The sequence below is a fragment of the Labrus mixtus genome, chromosome 6 (genome assembly GCF_963584025.1).
Source record: "Labrus mixtus chromosome 6, fLabMix1.1, whole genome shotgun sequence".
NCBI classification, from domain to species: domain Eukaryota; kingdom Metazoa; phylum Chordata; class Actinopteri; order Labriformes; family Labridae; genus Labrus; species Labrus mixtus.
In genome coordinates, this window is record NC_083617.1 from 30698322 (window position 1) to 30716218 (window position 17897).

A 17897-nucleotide genomic window follows, 5' to 3' on the forward strand; every position below is an offset into this window, starting at 1 on the left:
TGTATTGGTAAAGGCATTATTTGAAACACACATTTTTTGCCCGTTTATGTTAAGAAAAGCTCACATAAGCTGACACTAATCGGGCATGTTGTAAAGAACTAAGAGACATTCCTTTACTCCTTTAGTCTCCATGCTTGTTTCCTGTTGACTTTTCTCAGATATTGTACAAGTGTAAGCCCAATTACCAGTATCTTTAGGTGTCAGAGGGCACTGTTTCCCTCTTTTTTTCAATTTTGAGCTTGATATAAGACGTTGTAGAGCAAAAAAATTCAGATTATTGGATAACACCCACATGTTCCCTGAGTTGACATGGAATATTTGGCTTTAAAAATAGATCAGACTATAGACCTGCCAGCCTGATGTGCTGTTCTTATAAAGATAGGCATTTATTTTGAAGGGTTATTAATGATCATCTGCCCTGGCAACCCAGGGGAAAGGCATGTTGTGGCAAATGAGCTGTTAAGAATGCTCCTTGTCTGGTCATCGGTGTTGGAATCAGAGGCTTGGCCACGCTGTGGGGAAGTGGATGTGGTATTAACAGCAGGGCCAGGGTGGCTGGGGTGGGGATTGTGCAATCGTATTTGCAAACAACACTTGCGCTCTCATTCATAGTTCTCATGTCATGTCTGTTATTTTTACCCACTGTGACGTCCAAAAAGAAGAGAGCAACAGAAACAGTGGGCTAAAATTAGATTGCTTTGAACAATTTCAGATGCTTGCAGGTGCCTCAACACTGCATGTATTGGAGATAACTTCTGCTCCTAAATAAATACTGCGTTTCCTTCTGATGTCCTTGACACATAGGTTCACAGTTTATTGATTGATTTATGTCTGTTTTTGCTCAAGCTTTGTTTGTCTTTATAACATTGTTATTATTCATGTTTTCACAAAGAAAAGGTTAATTCAAACTTAATTATTTACATACCTGTAAGCATTTATTTCTCATTTTGACTCCTTTGGTGTGAGTATTGAATGTGTGTATGAGAGTGTGTATGTGTGTGTCTGTGTGTAATTTGGCCTGTTTGCACCACCAGCTGGTTAATTGTCCCCCAGTCTGGTCCAGTGGTAATGAGAGTGACTCAATACCAGACAAAAGAAACAGCTTCACTGGGAAACAACAGCTCATTGGCTGAGCCTGTGACAGCCCCCTCCCCGCATGGGCGCCCTCTGACCACACACGCCTCCCCGCCCACTCCAACCCCCCACCCCCCACCCCACCCACCCCCCCTCGACTCTCCTCACTGCCGCTTGTTTTCTCCAACTTGCATGCAGGCCAAGCACACGCTTACTCCTCCATGCCAAGCCCAGTCCAGAGAAGCTAAGAACTCCGGGTTGTTGAGACAAAACCAAGAAGAGCAAGTGAACGACAGAGAGGAATAGAAGAGAGAATCTGGCCATAGCTAATGCTCCTGTCTCTGTTCTAGCTGGAGGAGACCTTCCTGTGGATCTATCAATGACTTCTTTGTTTGGTTTGTTGCAGAGTTCCCCCTCTTTCAGCCCCCTGGAAACAGCCTCCGACCTGCAGCAGTAGTAAGTTCATGCCTTTCCTGCTTATTCAAAAACTTGTGCTTGATTTCTTCTTTCTCCTTCAGGGATGTTGATGGTTATTTAAGGCATGTTATAAATGTAAGTGAGAGATCTCTCCACCCTGTACAGCTTCTCCAGCTACAGCAGGGGGACTCCTGCTTCCTGAGGAGATCCTGTTAATAAGGCAGAAAGCTACAAGAACAGTGTGTCCTCTGTATTTTATGGTGTTACTCCCAGGGTTGTGTGGTTGTTGTATGTAGACATGAGTGCTATGTGGTCATTTATTTAAAGACAGCAACCTGGGACAGAAGGAGCTCGCCCAGCTGCCACATAACCTAAAAAAACGTTATCTCCTTCTGAATGGGTGTGCGTACAGAGCTATGACAAGCAACTGGATTATGAAAGAGGATGCCAGCTGATGTTAAAGCAAAGCCTACCAAGCCCTTGATCTTTTGTGTTTTTGTCTGATGAGCATGACCTCTTCTATTTCTGTTTTTGCAATTAAATGTCAGAAATTCAGGAAGAGAGACAGTGCTACAAGCCTTTGCCTTCCATCTGCTGTAGTCATTATATTATCTTGGCCAGTATATGAATAGAGGTAACAATCACAATCTAGCCTTTCTTCAGGCTGGATTGTGTTGTCACTTTTAATAGAAAAGCCCTGATAGGTGGAGGTATACTCATCAAAACTTTTCAAAGGAAACCTCAGGCCATACACTGACTTCCTTCAAGGCACATATATATTCTGGGCAGGAACTTCTTCTTCTTGTAGGCTTGTTATCAATCCAAAATTGTTGTGCCAGTGTAGCCTGTGATAAATTAATTAACTTGTAAAGTAAACTTTGGAACAATTTGGAGCATGCCTCATAATTACCTCTTGAAATATGATTGGCAGCTACAATGTTACTGTAGTAAATACAACATTGATACTAATAGATTTAATATTATGATATAATAATATAATAGTAGGCTATCTGAAGGGATTCATAATCATTCCAAGGAAGTTATTACAATGTTTTAAGCTTCTTCTTTTTTTTCGTTAACAATATAGTTATTGTTGATTTCCAAGATATTGTCTTCAGTCTTGCGATTATCCTGTACATCAAAATACTACATCGTTTTTATGTGAATCCTATCAAGCAATGTAGAGCCAACATGGTTTTAATTCCCTTATTTCAGCGCTGTTTGATTTCAGATTATTCCTCAGCCATCTGTAAACAAATAGAGGAGCAGCATGTGTAACACATGGAATGTAAAAGATAGTAAACCTGAGAGTTAAACAGCGACATGGCAGGGGCTGATGCACCATGTGGGAATGTTCAGAGAATATTTATAGAATTCTGTCCTTTTGGCCTCTCTGGAATGCCAAGATATGTGTAGCTATGGCCTTCTTAGAAGCAGCCTCTAAATGCTGTAGTTTCTCCTTAGGTTCAGCTGTCTCTGAACACAGGAACTACTTAACCATATATTAAATAAGAACCATATGACAGCTCGTTACCCAGATGGCCCACCCCTTTTTGTCATGAAACACGTAACACAACTCCTCTGAATGATTTGACTGTTTTTAATTAGCTGTTTGCATTTCTGTCTGCCATCTAGCTCCTCGAGCAAGTCTGGACGCAGCGAGGTGGAGAAGGACAATGGATCATCTACGAGCGATTCTGGGGCTCCAGAATGTGACCGCCATGTTTACAAGAGTGTCCTGGAGGGTGGCGACATTCCCTTACAAGGTCTAAGGGCTTTAAACAAGCGTCCTGGCAGCTCCTCTTCATCTAAAGGTAGGATGCAAGCCATTTTACATACGGCCATAAAATGGCATGCGTGTGTATGTTTTATGGATGTGGATGTTGTGGCCAGACTCTAAAGCCTTCCCTAATGAGACATAGCCAATGAGCTACAGACACTGATGTTTGAGCTTTGTCAGGCAGGGACACATGTGTTTCAGTTTACCTTTCTGTTGAAACCCCTCACATTTTCTTTTCTCCTCACAGCATTGACCAATCACATTGCAGCATGCATGGCATTCACAGAAGCAGTTGATTTATCTATGAATGTTTCCATCAATGTGTTTTACCTTCTGCTTTGAAAACTCATGTGAGTGAGGTGGACTTGCTAAGTGGCTAAAAGATAACCTTGGGGATTTTCCCCTTCTTGCTCCAGTTGTGAGCTGCCAGTCGCTAGGCAGGCTTAGGGCAAGACTCCAGAGTGTTAGAGTGCCAGGCAGAGGGAATGTATAAGGAGAGACAAGCGAGATAAACAGAGCTCTGCTCTTCAAAACTCAGCCAGACAGGGGTGAGATAAACAGGAGGGACACAGAGGGTGGGTATGCATGAGGAAGTCAGCTGTCATTGTGAGGCCAGAGGCTGGAATGAAGGACAGAGGACACATCATGTAGAGAAAAGTAGGAACAGTGTGATCCACAATGTAATGTCATTACATTCAGTCTGGCAAGATGTACATTATACACTATACATACCACTTGAGAAGCTTTTCAGAGTTTATTACAGTTCCACAATAATACATTGAATAAATAGAAACATGTATGAGAGGTTGGGATAAAGATCAGGATATTCGTTTTAGCCTTAACTTGTGGAGCCGTGCAGTGAATGGATTTGGCAGTCTAGTCAACTGACTAGCACGCTCCCTCATTAGCCTCTGTTTCAAAGAAAGACCCGAGCACTAGAAACCAAACACTTTATCATGTGTTTCTGTCTTGTGCTCATGAAATAAAAATCATCTGTTTCAATCTTTGTGTTCTAAAGAAACAAGCCTCTGGGATTTTCAGTAGCCAGGTCCTTTGACATGCCATATGCTGTAGATACAACCTTGGTTACTTCCTTATTGTATTTTATTTGTGTTTTTCATAGACATGAATGTGACATCACACAGACATGGTAATCATTATAACTATGCATACTAAAATCCTACTGATAACTTTCTCTTTTGTCTAATACCAAAGTGGAATTTCATTTCCCTGTGGTTGTATTTTATATGATTCTTAAGTCAATCTTGATAGGTTGATTGACTGATGGGTTTCTCGTGCTACAGAAGTCTGTCATAGCATGTGAAAGTGTGCTGTCATTTTGAATTTCCATGCTATCAAAAGGCCACTATAGCCAGTGACTCAAGTATTTCACTATGGGTTTTTTTTAGTAGTCAGGCTTTATGGGGCAGCTCGACTCAGGATACATTTATTATCAACAACCTTGTGTCAAAGCTGTAGTTTAACAGGGGTGACATATAACTTCAGCCCTATCTCTCTTAGCTACAAATTAAGGAGAAGATTATATGCAGGAGGCAAAAGCAGGACAGGAAGCAGCCATGTAGGAGAAAATGTCAGCCCTAAGATTAATAAAAAATGTATTTCTGTTTTAGAATCATACTGACACTGCTGTCGGTGTAACAAATTCCTATATGACCCCTTACATTACATACTATCCCATGATGCTTCAGTACTTTATGTTTATCTTGTTATCTAACTTTTATAATGCAAGTATGTTAGATAACACATTTGACCTATTTACATTTGTTTTAAAACATTACTCTTCACTGCAGAACCATGCCATATGTTTATAGTTGCCATTTGATACACAATGCATCAAGTCTACTTCCCCTTCTCATTCTTTTTTGATGGAACCAAAATGTTGCCTGACTCTGTTTTTGGATGTGAACCTGTGACCACTGCAATCTAATATGTTGTTTATTCTGTTGTCCTGCATGCTTGCCAGTGGATCATAAAGGTGGGAATGGCTACATAATTTCACCCTGCTCCTCTGTAAATAGTAGGTCAGTTCTTGCCAGTAATGCAATAGGTAACCAGTGTAAAAGTATGACACCTCTATCTGCTGCCAAAGCCTGCATACCCCAAATTCTGCCCTCAAAGTTCAAGCCCAAGCTGCTGCCACCCAGTGGTGACAGTCAGGAAAGTAGGACTGCATCTGTCAGACACCCAAAGGCCCACAGCTGTGAGGATCTGTACACTGGGCAGTATATCACAGACTGTGTTGGATCGGAAGAAAGGGATGGATGTGTTACTGGGTGTGCAAATGTTTCCCACTCAATTAGGAGAAGTGCATCAGAGTTTTCCAGCCTTTATAGATCCATGCATTACATCCAGCAACCCAGCTCAACTGGCTGCAGCCCCCATGGCAGTGTCCGCAGCCTTACCTCTCTTTTTGAGAAGGCAAAGGCAGAGAGGGGTGAAAGGTCAGAGGCAGATGGCGGGGGTAACATTCCACGGGATTCAGTGTCGTCACGGGTCAGTGAGTTTGAAATGATCATCCAGCAGTCAAGCCCGGCACCCTGCCGCTCCTCCTCTCTGCCCACCCTGCACTCCAGCCACAACCACAACCCTGTCCACTTTTACATGGTGTCTGCAGTGTCAGCGGAGTCTCTTTTGCCGGCAGACAACACCCAGACAGTCGCCTGCTCCCCAGTGGAGGCAGAGGGCTCTGTGGAGGAGGCTGCACCCTCCTCACTGGATGTACACAATTTAAGGACTGAATCCCCATTTAACACTGAGACTGAGGTTGAGCAGATCTTCAGTAAAAGTTCTCTAGAGCATATTGGCCAAAATATTAGTGGATCTACTAGTCCATCAGCACTGCTTGCAGAATCCCCTCAGCAACACAACTACATCCACCACCACCACCACCTACTGGACCACCTGAATCATCAACTCCTGCTAAAACCCAGCAAATGCAAAGGCTCTTGCCCAGCCTCCTACACCCGCTTTACCACCATCCTCAGGCATGAGAGGCAGCAAGCCATGACACAACAAGAGAGGCCTCGACCTTTGGAGAAGAGGACAACGCTGCCTGGTAACCTCTTCCTCATGGGCCCTGCTCCCTTTAAGTTACGCAAGAACTTGCAGTCCCACCAAACTCGGAAGACTCTTGCCACCAAAGTGCCAATGGGTGTCCAGAGGCCTTCTACTTTGTCTCCTGAGCTCAGACCTTTGATCCCTCAGCGCCTGTCCTCCCTGGAGGTCCTGGATAGGCTGAATAGCATAGAGGGAAGCAACACTGACCAACTGAGTAACGGGCACGGCTTGGACACCAACGGGAACCTACTACAGCTGCTGGCATCTCACCGCAGAGGTGGCTATTTCCATCCATTCACCACTGTCACCCTCCTCTCTTCTCCCTCTGTACTCATTTATCTCAACTCTTTCTACCTTCTCTCCACAAAGCCACACTGCCACCCTCCATCTGTAGTCTGTTTGGTGTGTTTACAAGTGACAGAGAAGCCTCCATCATATTCTGAGTGTGCTGTTTGGTGCGCTTCCTTTTTTCTCTTTGAATGAGTATGGTCCAACAAATGCATCAAACACTTCAGAGACTGTAGGAGGTTCAGGGGCCTTTTGGTAATGTATATACTGTCTATCTCCTAGTGACATCACATTTGAGTTGTATGCAAGAGATTCAGAGCATGCATAAGCATTGCATCCATACAGACCAAATCTGTAATTTACATCATAAAGATGTAAGAAAAATAAAGGTTCCATAATTGATTTTCAACCCTTGTCTTAACACAGTATTGGCTCTGGTTGAGAGACTTACATTTAAATATGATCCCAGCATATGTCTGTTTTTTCAGTATAACATTGCATACACTCTCTCAAATTGATGTCTCACTATGTCTATATCTGTTTGTTTTTTTTCTGTTTTGCAAACAGTTTACATCAGCCATCTTTCATTTTTTGACTATGAAAGGTTTCTTAAGCAACACAGTTTTTTACAAACTCTGATTTCTTTTATATAACAGCCAAAAAAATCTTAAAGCATTGGTAGTTGTTTCCCATGGTCCTACTGGGACACATAATGAAACAACTGTCATAGTGATGAGGAGGAAAGTAAGCTATGATATCTTAATATTGAAATGAAAATTCAGTAAACTAATGGATACTGGTTGGTCAGTAAAACATTATATGTGTCATTTCTTGGCCAAGATACAGGAAGTTTCATGTTATTGTTCTGCATTTGTTTTCTCATGGACACACATTGGATCATCCCGTGATCATTTGCATGCAGGAATACATTTGGCTTTTGGATGTGCGTGTGTGCTTTTTAGTATTGCAGAGATAATGGTGTTCTTTTAAAGCATGCATGGTTGTATTTGTTGTTTATTTTTATGATTCTAATCATTGTATGTAAGGACTACGGTTTACTACAGTACCATCACCTTATATTTAAAGGATTGTTTTTGTTTGAGATTTGTCTCAATGATGTCAATGAAAAGTCCTCACAGCTGAATCCCTTTTCTGTTTCTTTGTTAGACTTGTCACCAACTCCAGGGGAAAGCCAAGACGAAGTGTTGCGAAGGCGACATGGGGACAAGGAGGTAAATTTCATTGATGAATCACACCTTTGCTGACAATGCTTAATCAAAGAGACCTGTGTTGTGAAAAAGGAACTCATCTATTATACATAACATGAAAGTGTAAAAGAGTAGAATGGACCCATATCTGGAGGGGACAAACAGTTCAGTGTGGTTTCCTGGCAGAAAATCTTGGAGGAGCAGCGGAGACTGAAGCGGGAACAGGAAGAGGCTGACACAGCATCGAGGCGACACACAGGCATTGTCCCAACACACCACCAGTTCATCACCAACGAGCGCTTTGGAGACCTGCTCAACATCACAGATAACACAGAGAAGAGGAAATCAGGAATAGAGGTACAATAGAGGACAGTTTCTTATCCTTATGTAAGCAGGAACAAGGACAGTAAATGATTTGGGGTTTATATGGAACATTGTTAGGGGATAATAATGGGTTTGTCGACAGGATTTCTGCTGAAACAGATAATCCAGAGGAGAAAAATGTTATTGAGTCCATCAATGTTAATGTCCATTTGCATTTTAAACTTCTATTCCACAGTGCACACTGTTAAACAGATGTCTGTTAAAGAAGATGACAAGATATAAATGTCACTAAATTCAAATCTTGTTTAGGTTGAAGGTGTGTCTGCTGTCTTTGCAGGACAGTTTAACAGTAATTATCCCGTTGTCATTTTTCAATTGACATGCTCCAATGGTCATGTGTTTTTATTTTTTTATTTAACCAGGTAATTATTAATATATAATTAATTAAATAATTAATTATAATTAATGCAACCTAGTCGGTCACAAGTACTTCGTTCCTGTCTTTGCATTATTATTTATGCTCAGGTGGGACACAGATTTGCTATTCACAATGAATTTTGGAAGCTTTTTTCGTACACATTAAACAAAATCACCCAATTATCTTTTTATTTACAGAGAACTCCAGCCATGGCTCGCTTTGACTTCAGAGCTGAAAGTTTAAAGTAAGCCGATATAATCATAATTTGTTTGTATGTGTAGGTGTGAAAAATGGGATTATCTCATCTATATGTCGACCTATCTGTCCATCTACATGTTTGAAGTTCTCTCTCAGGTTGGGTTAGAAATGTCTGACCTAATTAAAAATAATACAATTACAATCATATATTATAAAAGTTAAAAAATGTTTTTATTTAGTTGTTTTTTAAATATTCATTTGAATTTGAATAACTTGTCTCTTCTGAACATTTGTAGGGAATTACCATTTCAAAAGGGAGACATTGTATACATCATTCGACAGGTGGATCAAAACTGGTATGAAGGGGAACATCATGGAAGAGTTGGAATTTTCCCTCAAAACTATGTTGAGGTTTGTGATTTCTGTCTGTTATTGAGAGGTCTTTTTTCAGTTTATCATTTCCATTTGTATGTTTCATGTTTATGTATAGATGATTGTGCATTATGTTGCAGTGTGATTCAACTTTTGTTTTCCTACTTATTAGTTTTTTTTTATGTATAATTCTCCTGCTACAGCTGCTTCCTCCCACAGAGAAAGCCCAACCAAAGAAAATTGTTCCAGTTCAGGTGCTGGAATATGGAGAGGCTGCTGCCCGCTTCAACTTTACAGGGGACACAGTGGTGGAAATGTCCTTCAGAAAGGTATGGAGAGAGAATTAAAAATGAACAAACTGATGAACATTCATTTGTTTGCAGCTGTAAGTTATCTACATGTGTCATTTAACCAATTATGGATTTTTAACAATATTTTCAATGTTCAAAATATATGACTACAGGGAGAAAGGATAACACTGATTCGCAGAGTTGATGAAAACTGGTATGAAGGCAAAATATCCGGCACCAACCGCCAAGGCATCTTCCCGGTCACTTACGTAGAAGTACACAGAAGACCCCGTGTCAAAAATGGGTTGGAGTATCCTGACCCTCCCGTTAGCCAATCACCACAGCGTAGCACCAATGCTTCTCCTCAGGTAAGGACTCTGAGCTTTGCAGATAGATCAATAATAGAATACTTTTTGAAGTAGTAAAGACTTGATCCACAGTTTTTAATACTTTTCCATGTTCAACTTCAATTCCTTTTTTTTTAATCAAAAAATCTAGACTAGTCTAGTTATCATTCCTTTCCTTTTCTTTTCATTTCTGATCTCCTCCTCTTCTTGTTTCCATATCCATCTTCCTCCTATGTGCCTGGTACTCTTAAAAGCTGTATCGTAATCATCTTACCACCTCCCCTCTGCCCCTCCCTCGCTCCCCTCGTCGCTCCGTGTCCCCTGAGGTCCATGCTGTGTCCTCAGAGTGGATCTCCCTGACTGTGGGAGGAGGGAGCCCTCCAGCTGCTCCCACCCCTCCCCTGCCACCGCTGCCCAGTGTTTCCTACCGATGTGGCGAGTACCTGCCCCCACCCTTTTCTGCCAGCCCTGTTCCTCCAATCACTGGCAGTCCTTACTGCATCTCCCCCATGGCTTCCCCAGCTGCCTCCCCTCTTCCTCCGCCTTACCCACCAAGACCCAGCTCAACCACTCCTTTTGTTACATTCACCCCACCTCAGGGGGAGGACTTCATGCTCTTCCCTGCCTCCCCCCATCTGTCACGCAGCATGAGCCCCTGTGGAGGGCCTGTGTTGGAGGGCTGGCTGAGGGGGGAGAAGGAGTTGACTGAGGGGGAAGGTGCAGAGGGGGACATTGGTCGCTCAACCCCAGGCAGCAGGCAACATAGCCCTGCAGAGGTATCTTCTGCATGGTTTGCGGTGTTGCATCTCAGGCTCACTGTGAAACATCGGCTTTGACAGCACAGTTTTATCCCAAAAGAAACGTTCAATGGGTCACTGAAGCTGACACTTTATTGTGAAATCCTTGACTAACTATATTTTGACTGAGGTTGATCTGAGCCCCTTAGAGGGATACACATGCTGGTTATTTGGAGACAGACACACATTAAACTTGTTGCATAGCTGGAGGTTGTAGGTTTGCATGTTGTTGTGTGTGCCCTAATAACACTCAGACGTTTAGAGAGTTTTCAGTGTTTATTGGAAGTTTCAGAGCTCTAAAGGTCTTAATGAGGAGCTTTTGTGCTTGCATTTCCAGGTTTGATTTGAGACTAAAACCTCCTTTCTCTTCATAAATATAGCACTTGGCTGCATGTCATTTGTTTTACATTGTTCTTTTCCTTCTGATAACTTGGATGCTGTTGGATGTGAGATTTATTTAAGAACTTGAGTACTTACAGGTTTCCCATGTTACCCTTTATGTCAAATACTTCTGCTAGGTAGTCATTGAAAATGCAACCTGTGACTGAGGTATGAAAATATTTATGTCTAATGATAGATGGCGTGAACTCGAGAGAAACGCTTTATTTTGAAATACCCTTGCTGATTTATCATGTTTGTTTTACAGTTTGTGAGAATGGAGGCTGACCATCGTGGACAGAGCTCCAGAAGCCCTGTGATGCTGTATGACATCCAAGATAACAACAATGCTAACTCATTTGCGGTAAGCTCTTAGGCAGTTCATAAATCCTACTCATCCATTTTACTCACATCATCTTTAACTGTAATTGTGTTTTCATGTGCTGCATGCTGAATGTGTAGCCTATATGTGAGTATTATCCATTCATTAAAGGAATAGTTTGAAATAAAATGATGTTTTAGTTTTTAAAAGTTAGAAAGAAAAATTGTGCTCTCATGTTTTTCCATTCAGTATGAAGTTGGTAGTGTCATCTGGTTAGCTTAGCTTTGCCTTTCATAAAGACTGAAAACATAGAGAAACAGCTAGCTCGGCCCTGTCCAATGTTAACCATATTCACTTGCCAGCACTTTTAAAGCTCTCTTGCTTGAGCTTTTTATATTATCTTTGTTCAATTGGTACAAAATCCAAAAAATAATATTCCTGACTATTTTACTAGAAAGTGGCTAAAGCCTGCCCAGATACTTACTAGATGTAACTCAGTCATGTCATGTGTACTTGTTATATGTTAGCTGATGTAATAGTGTAACTATTTTCATTTTTATTGAAAAATATTATTATTATAATTTTTATTTTGTTTTAAAAAATAAAAATTGAAAATTAAGGTCTTATTCAGGCTGTGGCATATACAGCACACAAAAGTCCTAGAGAGGATTCAGACAATGGAACAATGTCCCTCTCGCACAAGTGTGTTTCTTCACTTTTTTCAAGCTCAGTTGGTCGACTGAATGTGCAGCCTTCTGCCACTCCCACATTTAAAAAAATATATACAGGGGCCTTAAATGTTATCAAATCTAGTAAGAACAATGCAACATTGGTCGTCACTGTTAGGCAACCAGAAGACAAACCAGGGAGAAACTGTTTCTTCCCCCTAAAGAAATAGTCAATCGCATTGCTCCATATGAAACCTCCCTAAAAGTTGCCTTATTTACATTTCAGGCTTAATGTCTAGCTAATAGGCTGCTGGCTTCAAGTTCATACTGTACAGACAGATATGAGAGCACAATCTATCTCCACACCTATCATTCACCAAGAACCAATAACGATAGCAAAGAGGACATATACTCAAAATGCTGAACTATTCCTTTAAGCTGCACTTTTCATCTTACCTTATAATAGTGCATGATTATACTGAATAATATCCTTTAAACTAATTATTCATGTTTCCTATCTACATGTTCTCACTCTTGTCTATTATGCCTGTCCTCTTGGCCTCCACCAACTTCCCCTCTGTTTGTCTCCTGGCTTTTAACGGATCACTTCCTTTTCTCTCTAACCACTTATTGGACCACTTCCTGTTTTGCTCTTCATCCCCTTACTCTCTAACTCCTCAACTCCTCCTTCAACTTCACCTCAACCTCTTGTGGGACTCGGTTGGGCTGCTGTTTGTCTGTCTCTGATGACTTCACCTACTACTACAACTAGGAGGCAGTGTGTAATGAGATCTTGAATATAGCTGAGACCTCAGTGAGGTACTGCAGCACCCTGCCCCACCACCCTCATGACTCTGTTCACAGACTGCACCCCCATCCCAGTAAACAATCTCTCATCATTTCCCAGCAACCCCATTCCCACAATAGCAGCCCAGAGCCGAGCCGTCTGAACTGTGGAATGTGAGTATGATCTTTATCACCTTAAGTTGCCATGTTTTTGTTGTAATTCAGTCAAGCAACCCTGCATTTGTTACGCGTTTGACACTGTGTCTCAGCAGCTTTGCCAGTTTACCAAAATAAGATTGAATCTTTCCCCAGTTTCCAGGCTCTGTACAGCTATGTGCCGCAGAATGACGATGAGTTAGAGCTACAGGAGGGTGATCTCGTCAGCGTCATGGAGAAGTGTGATGACGGCTGGTTCGTTGGTATGTGCTGTAGGCCTTAGAACACATTCCTTAGACATGAAGTCACTCGCAAGGTGTCCCATTAATCCATGTAGGGTTTCTTAGGGAATGACAGCAAAAGACTGCATGCATGCAGTGTGCCTGCTCATAGCTCTTTGAGATGTAGAGTCATTTTCAATGTGTAGCAGATTATTTACATGGGACGTACAGGCACAGGCCTTGCAGTTGATTTTAAATATAGCTTTAAAATGTATTTTTGTACTACAATCATTTATGAATCAATTGACTTTCTTTTGCTCACCCATGATATTCTTTCTGTTTTGTTTATACAGGTACATCAAAGAGGACAAAGCAGTTTGGGACTTTCCCTGGGAATTACGTGAAGGAGGTGAAACTGTAGATATATCTCATCTGACTGTAACACATGGATGCCTGTCAAGCTTGGGAAATCAATACTATCACGCATGACTATTGGTTAGTATAGTATTTTAGCAAGGCAAATCCTATTTGTCTCAGAAAGTGATTGGTTTGGCCAGAGGTATGTCAAACTGCTGGAGGCGGGGATAAAGACAGTTTAATGCTGAGACCTTGGTATTGTGTACGCATTTTCAACAGATATATTTCATCTTGTCAGATGGAATTTTTTCATAAGAACATACCACAATCAAGATTTTAGTGATAGTAAATAGTTTTAATATAAATTGTTATCTATTCTATCCATTTAATTTTTGGCACAGAAGTATTTACTTAGCAACTCAGTGTGGAGGCTGGCAGGCTACAGCAGAGCAGTACATGGAGAAAAGAGTGGATCTTGTTACCTGAAGTGGACATGGGGGGATTCAGAAGGATTTTTTATTGGATTTTGGTTTGTACCTGTTTGTCATAAGCTACCTTTCAGGACCCACAGGTGTTTATCAGAGTTAGATTTTCAGTCTCTTAGATGTTGCTTCCAAAATAAATCCTTTAGTGTTTGACCAGACATACCATTCATGTATGATGAAATGTGGTGAGACATTCGTGGACTCTCCATCATAAAATGTTTGCAGTATAGATTTGAGAAAAAATTGTTAAAATACCTAAAGCCTTTTGTATGACGCTTCTTTACGAAGTGGTCTGACAAACCTGTTTTACATTTTCTGACTCATATTTTATCTTAAAGACAGTATTACAAATGTTCACAACCCCAAAAGCTTTGGATAAAGGTTCAGAATTCCCTTCAACAACCTTTGTCAAGTGCATCACAAAACACACAAAAAACTAAAGAGTGCAGTGGCTACCAGAATAAACACAAATACAGGACACACATTGATAAAAGTGAAGAGAAACTCTATGCCTATCCTATGTTCTAGAAACCATGTAAAAGTATTCTGACAATAAAGTGGCCTTTTTTTATTAATGGCTGGACCTGTAAGCTAACTGGTATAAGCCTGGCTCCACAGGACAGGCGTGGTGAGACTTGACTTCCTGTTTGATCATTTAGGGGTATCTCAACTAACATGATAACAATAGATTCATCAGTGATGATACAAAAAGCTTTTTTAATCATACTGATTTTTGGAGAGCATAATGAGATTAAACCCACACTATTAATGACAACATTTTATGTTGTATTGTAGGCATGTGAATAGAAAACTTTAAGAGGCCTTCCGAATATGGCAACATATTTAATGTAAAGTGAATCCAAATTGGGTAACATAGTGAACAGATTGATTTTAATAATAAGGTAAGCATGTATACAGCACACATTATAAATTATAAAATCAATAAAAGATCAAATCAAATCAGAGCCTTCAACAGCTTCCTTATATCAAGTCAATTTAAAAATTTTCATCAAAGCATTAGAGCCATCTTCCTACAAGACAGAAGCTCCCACTTTGCACAGACCTGTTAGATCCTGTAACAGAAATCATTTTTAAAAGTAGAGCTCCTCTCCATACAGAAAGATGATAGCTAATGTTTTCTTTTTTTTCTTTCATTTAATTATTTTTCATTGGCTTCATCATTTGTTGCACTGTTCTCATACATAATAGCTAGGTGTCAATTAAGACCTGCAAATAGTTCAAGTCACCTGTTATGACCTGATTAGATGAGCAGAAGGATGCAGAAGGACCATGGCTAATGACGTATTTCAAAGTTAATATAGAAGGAGAATTATGGCAGGAAAATTGAGGTTCAGATGCTTCAGAAGTCCTTTTATTCAATCCAAACATTTCTAATCAAATGGTTCCAGATGGGTCTACCTTTTAGTGTAATGCTCTCTCATTGCCAGAGTACACAAAATTAGAAACACAATGTGAAGGATTGAAAGATAAAACAGGAAACTAGGAAAAGTGTATGTTTACTAAAGTTTTTTTTCTGAAATTGCTAGCTAAAGTTGTGCAGTGATGATGAACATTGTTATTAACTGAACTCGGTTCGAAGATGAATGTGGCTACCACATAAGTGATATATGAAGTTTCATGATTGATAAAGTATATTACTTTAACAATATTGAGGCGCTTATTGAGTAGTGTGATGCTTTTTTTGTTAGCTTTTGAGTCAAAATTGTTGTTTCCCCACGTGGAAATCACCACTGACAGTCTTTCCAATACAGCATTGGAATGTTTTCTCACGATAAAAAAATGACGATAATACACTTATAGGTTTGCCTTTATAACGTGGTGTTATGTTCAGGTATTTTGTCACACTAAAAAAGAATGTTTCCTCATCTACTAGTGGCTAGACATTTTTGTTTCTTTGTACGTCCAGCGCCTCATGGTTGAGAGACAAGGTGTTTATTGCCTGACAGAAATGGTTAACTTAATATCCAACACACTATATGATGACAAATAAACACATCACAAATCACCAATTCAGCCATAAAACATTTAACTTCAGTATGTGGTCCATAAAACATCACAGGATGTATGAATGTATTAATATGTGATTAGTGCACAAACAATATGAAATAAATGGCATATTTTTCACTTTGGATGAATACGTAGACCATTGTGCAGGTGGGCACAAGAAGGATTGTAAATATGTAAAATAAAAAATAGACTATGGAAGATGGGAGGAACAGCACAGAGTGCAGCATATGAGCACAGACAGTTTGACACACATGAACATTACGCTGCCATTTGTGAGCATCAAAATGCCTTATGTTAGATGAAAAATTGTGCCTCATTTTTCCTTTTTTTCTCCCCCTTTTTTTTTGGTGGGGGGGGGTCACTGAAATGTGTTTATTACATATTTAATGTAACCATGGTTTACCATTGGTTCTTGTCTTTGTAATGGGAGAACAATTTCCTTGCAAGTACTTAGAAGTGTGACACAATGCTTTAACACAAAGATTAATAAATAACGAAAAGTTTCATGAGACACACAACTGCAACAGTTTTGGTTTGTTGACTTCAATTTGCAGTGCTGTTACATTGAAAATACCTAAAGTTACTATACTGCTGTAACTTCAGTATTATGCAATATTTAATAAATCATTGAAAACATCGTATGTGTTGACTGTTTTTTATTGTTTTTGGATTGATTGAACATTTGAGGTCATTGCCATTTTTAATGTAATGTTAATAAAATGTGAACACAGGCCTTTACAATTCTACAATTCACTTATCAGACGTTTTTATCCAAAACGACGTACATCAGAGAGTAAGTACAACACAAGCAAGGATCTAGGAAAAAAAGGAAACAATGTCAGTAAGAGCAAACGATCAGCTTTGAGTCCGATTGGACACACAGGTGCTGACAGGAAGTGACCAGAGGCAAAGCACAACATTGAGGGCAGTTCTTGAGAGCTCTAATCAGTATAGAAACCATCTTATAAGTCATTGTTATCAAACAAAAACCATCGTCATTACCATCATCATCATCAATGATATGGAGACCATCATCATTAAGTTAGTAGGTATTCATGAAAGAGCTGGGTCTTTAGCTTTTTCTTAAAGGTGCAGAGGGACTCTGCAGATCCAATGGAGTTTGTTAGTTCATTCCACCACCGGGGGGCGACAGAGGAGAAGAGTCTAGTCAGAGACTTAGGACCCTGTTGTGAAGGTTGGATCAGACACCTTTCATTGGCAGAGCATAGTGGGCGGGAGGGAGTGTAGACCTGGATGAGAGAGTTAAAGTAAGGAGGAGCCGTGTTTGTCGCTGTTTTGTAAGCGTTTTAAATTTGATGCGAGCAGTAACTGGGAGCCAGTGTAAGGAGATGAACAGCGGAGTGACATGTGCTCTTTTAGGAAGGTTGAACACCAGTCGTGCTGCTGCATTTTGTATCATCTGCAGGGGTTTGATGCATGATGCATGCATGTAGGAAGACCTGCCAGTAGAGAGTTGCAATAGTCGATGCGTGATATCACAAGAGCCTGTACCAGGAGCTGTGTAGCATGTTCTGACAGGTAAAGTCTGATCTTCCTGATGTTGTACAGGGCAAATCAACATGACCGGGCAATCGAGGCTACTTGAACCTTAAAAGTTAGCTGGTCATCAATCATGACACCCAGGTTCAGGGCAGACTTTGTGGGCATGAGTTTGGTTGTTCCAAGCTGGATATTGATCTGTGGTTGCATAGAGGGACTGGCTGGGATGACAAGGAGCTCAGTCTTTGAAAGATTGAGTTGAAGGTGCCATTCATTCATCCATTTAGAGATATCAGCAAGGCATGATGAGATTCTTGCAGAGACTGTAACATCGTCTGGTGGGAATGACAGGAAGAGCTGGGTATCGTCAGCATAGCAGTGGTATGAGAAGCCATGAGAGCGGAT

General features: G+C 40.5%; 1 protein-coding gene across 10 annotated transcripts in view; it reads left to right on the forward strand.

Annotated features, from left to right (window-relative positions):
- LOC132975986 (sorbin and SH3 domain-containing protein 1) overlaps positions 1-16628 on the forward strand; it is a 39378-nt gene extending 22750 nt beyond the window's left edge. For 6 of the 10 annotated variants that reach the window (XM_061040920.1, XM_061040921.1, XM_061040915.1 and 3 more), the window contains 14 exons: positions 1481-1530; positions 3127-3305; positions 5256-6626; positions 7805-7869; positions 8032-8202; positions 8785-8831; positions 9082-9196; positions 9361-9486; positions 9621-9815; positions 10049-10570; positions 11238-11333; positions 12732-12919; positions 13058-13164; positions 13476-16628. In XM_061040920.1, coding sequence (XP_060896903.1) covers positions 1481-1530; positions 3127-3305; positions 5256-6626; positions 7805-7869; positions 8032-8202; positions 8785-8831; positions 9082-9196; positions 9361-9486; positions 9621-9815; positions 10049-10570; positions 11238-11333; positions 12732-12919; positions 13058-13164; positions 13476-13543 — 3300 coding nt within the window. In that variant the 3' untranslated portion in view covers positions 13544-16628. The remainder of the gene's footprint in view (positions 1-1480; positions 1531-3126; positions 3306-5255; positions 6627-7804; positions 7870-8031; positions 8203-8784; positions 8832-9081; positions 9197-9360; positions 9487-9620; positions 9816-10048; positions 10571-11237; positions 11334-12731; positions 12920-13057; positions 13165-13475) is intronic. The other 4 variants (XM_061040922.1, XM_061040923.1, XM_061040924.1 and 1 more) reach the window with 4 other exon arrangements.
- Positions 16629-17897: the final 1269 nt, after the last annotated feature.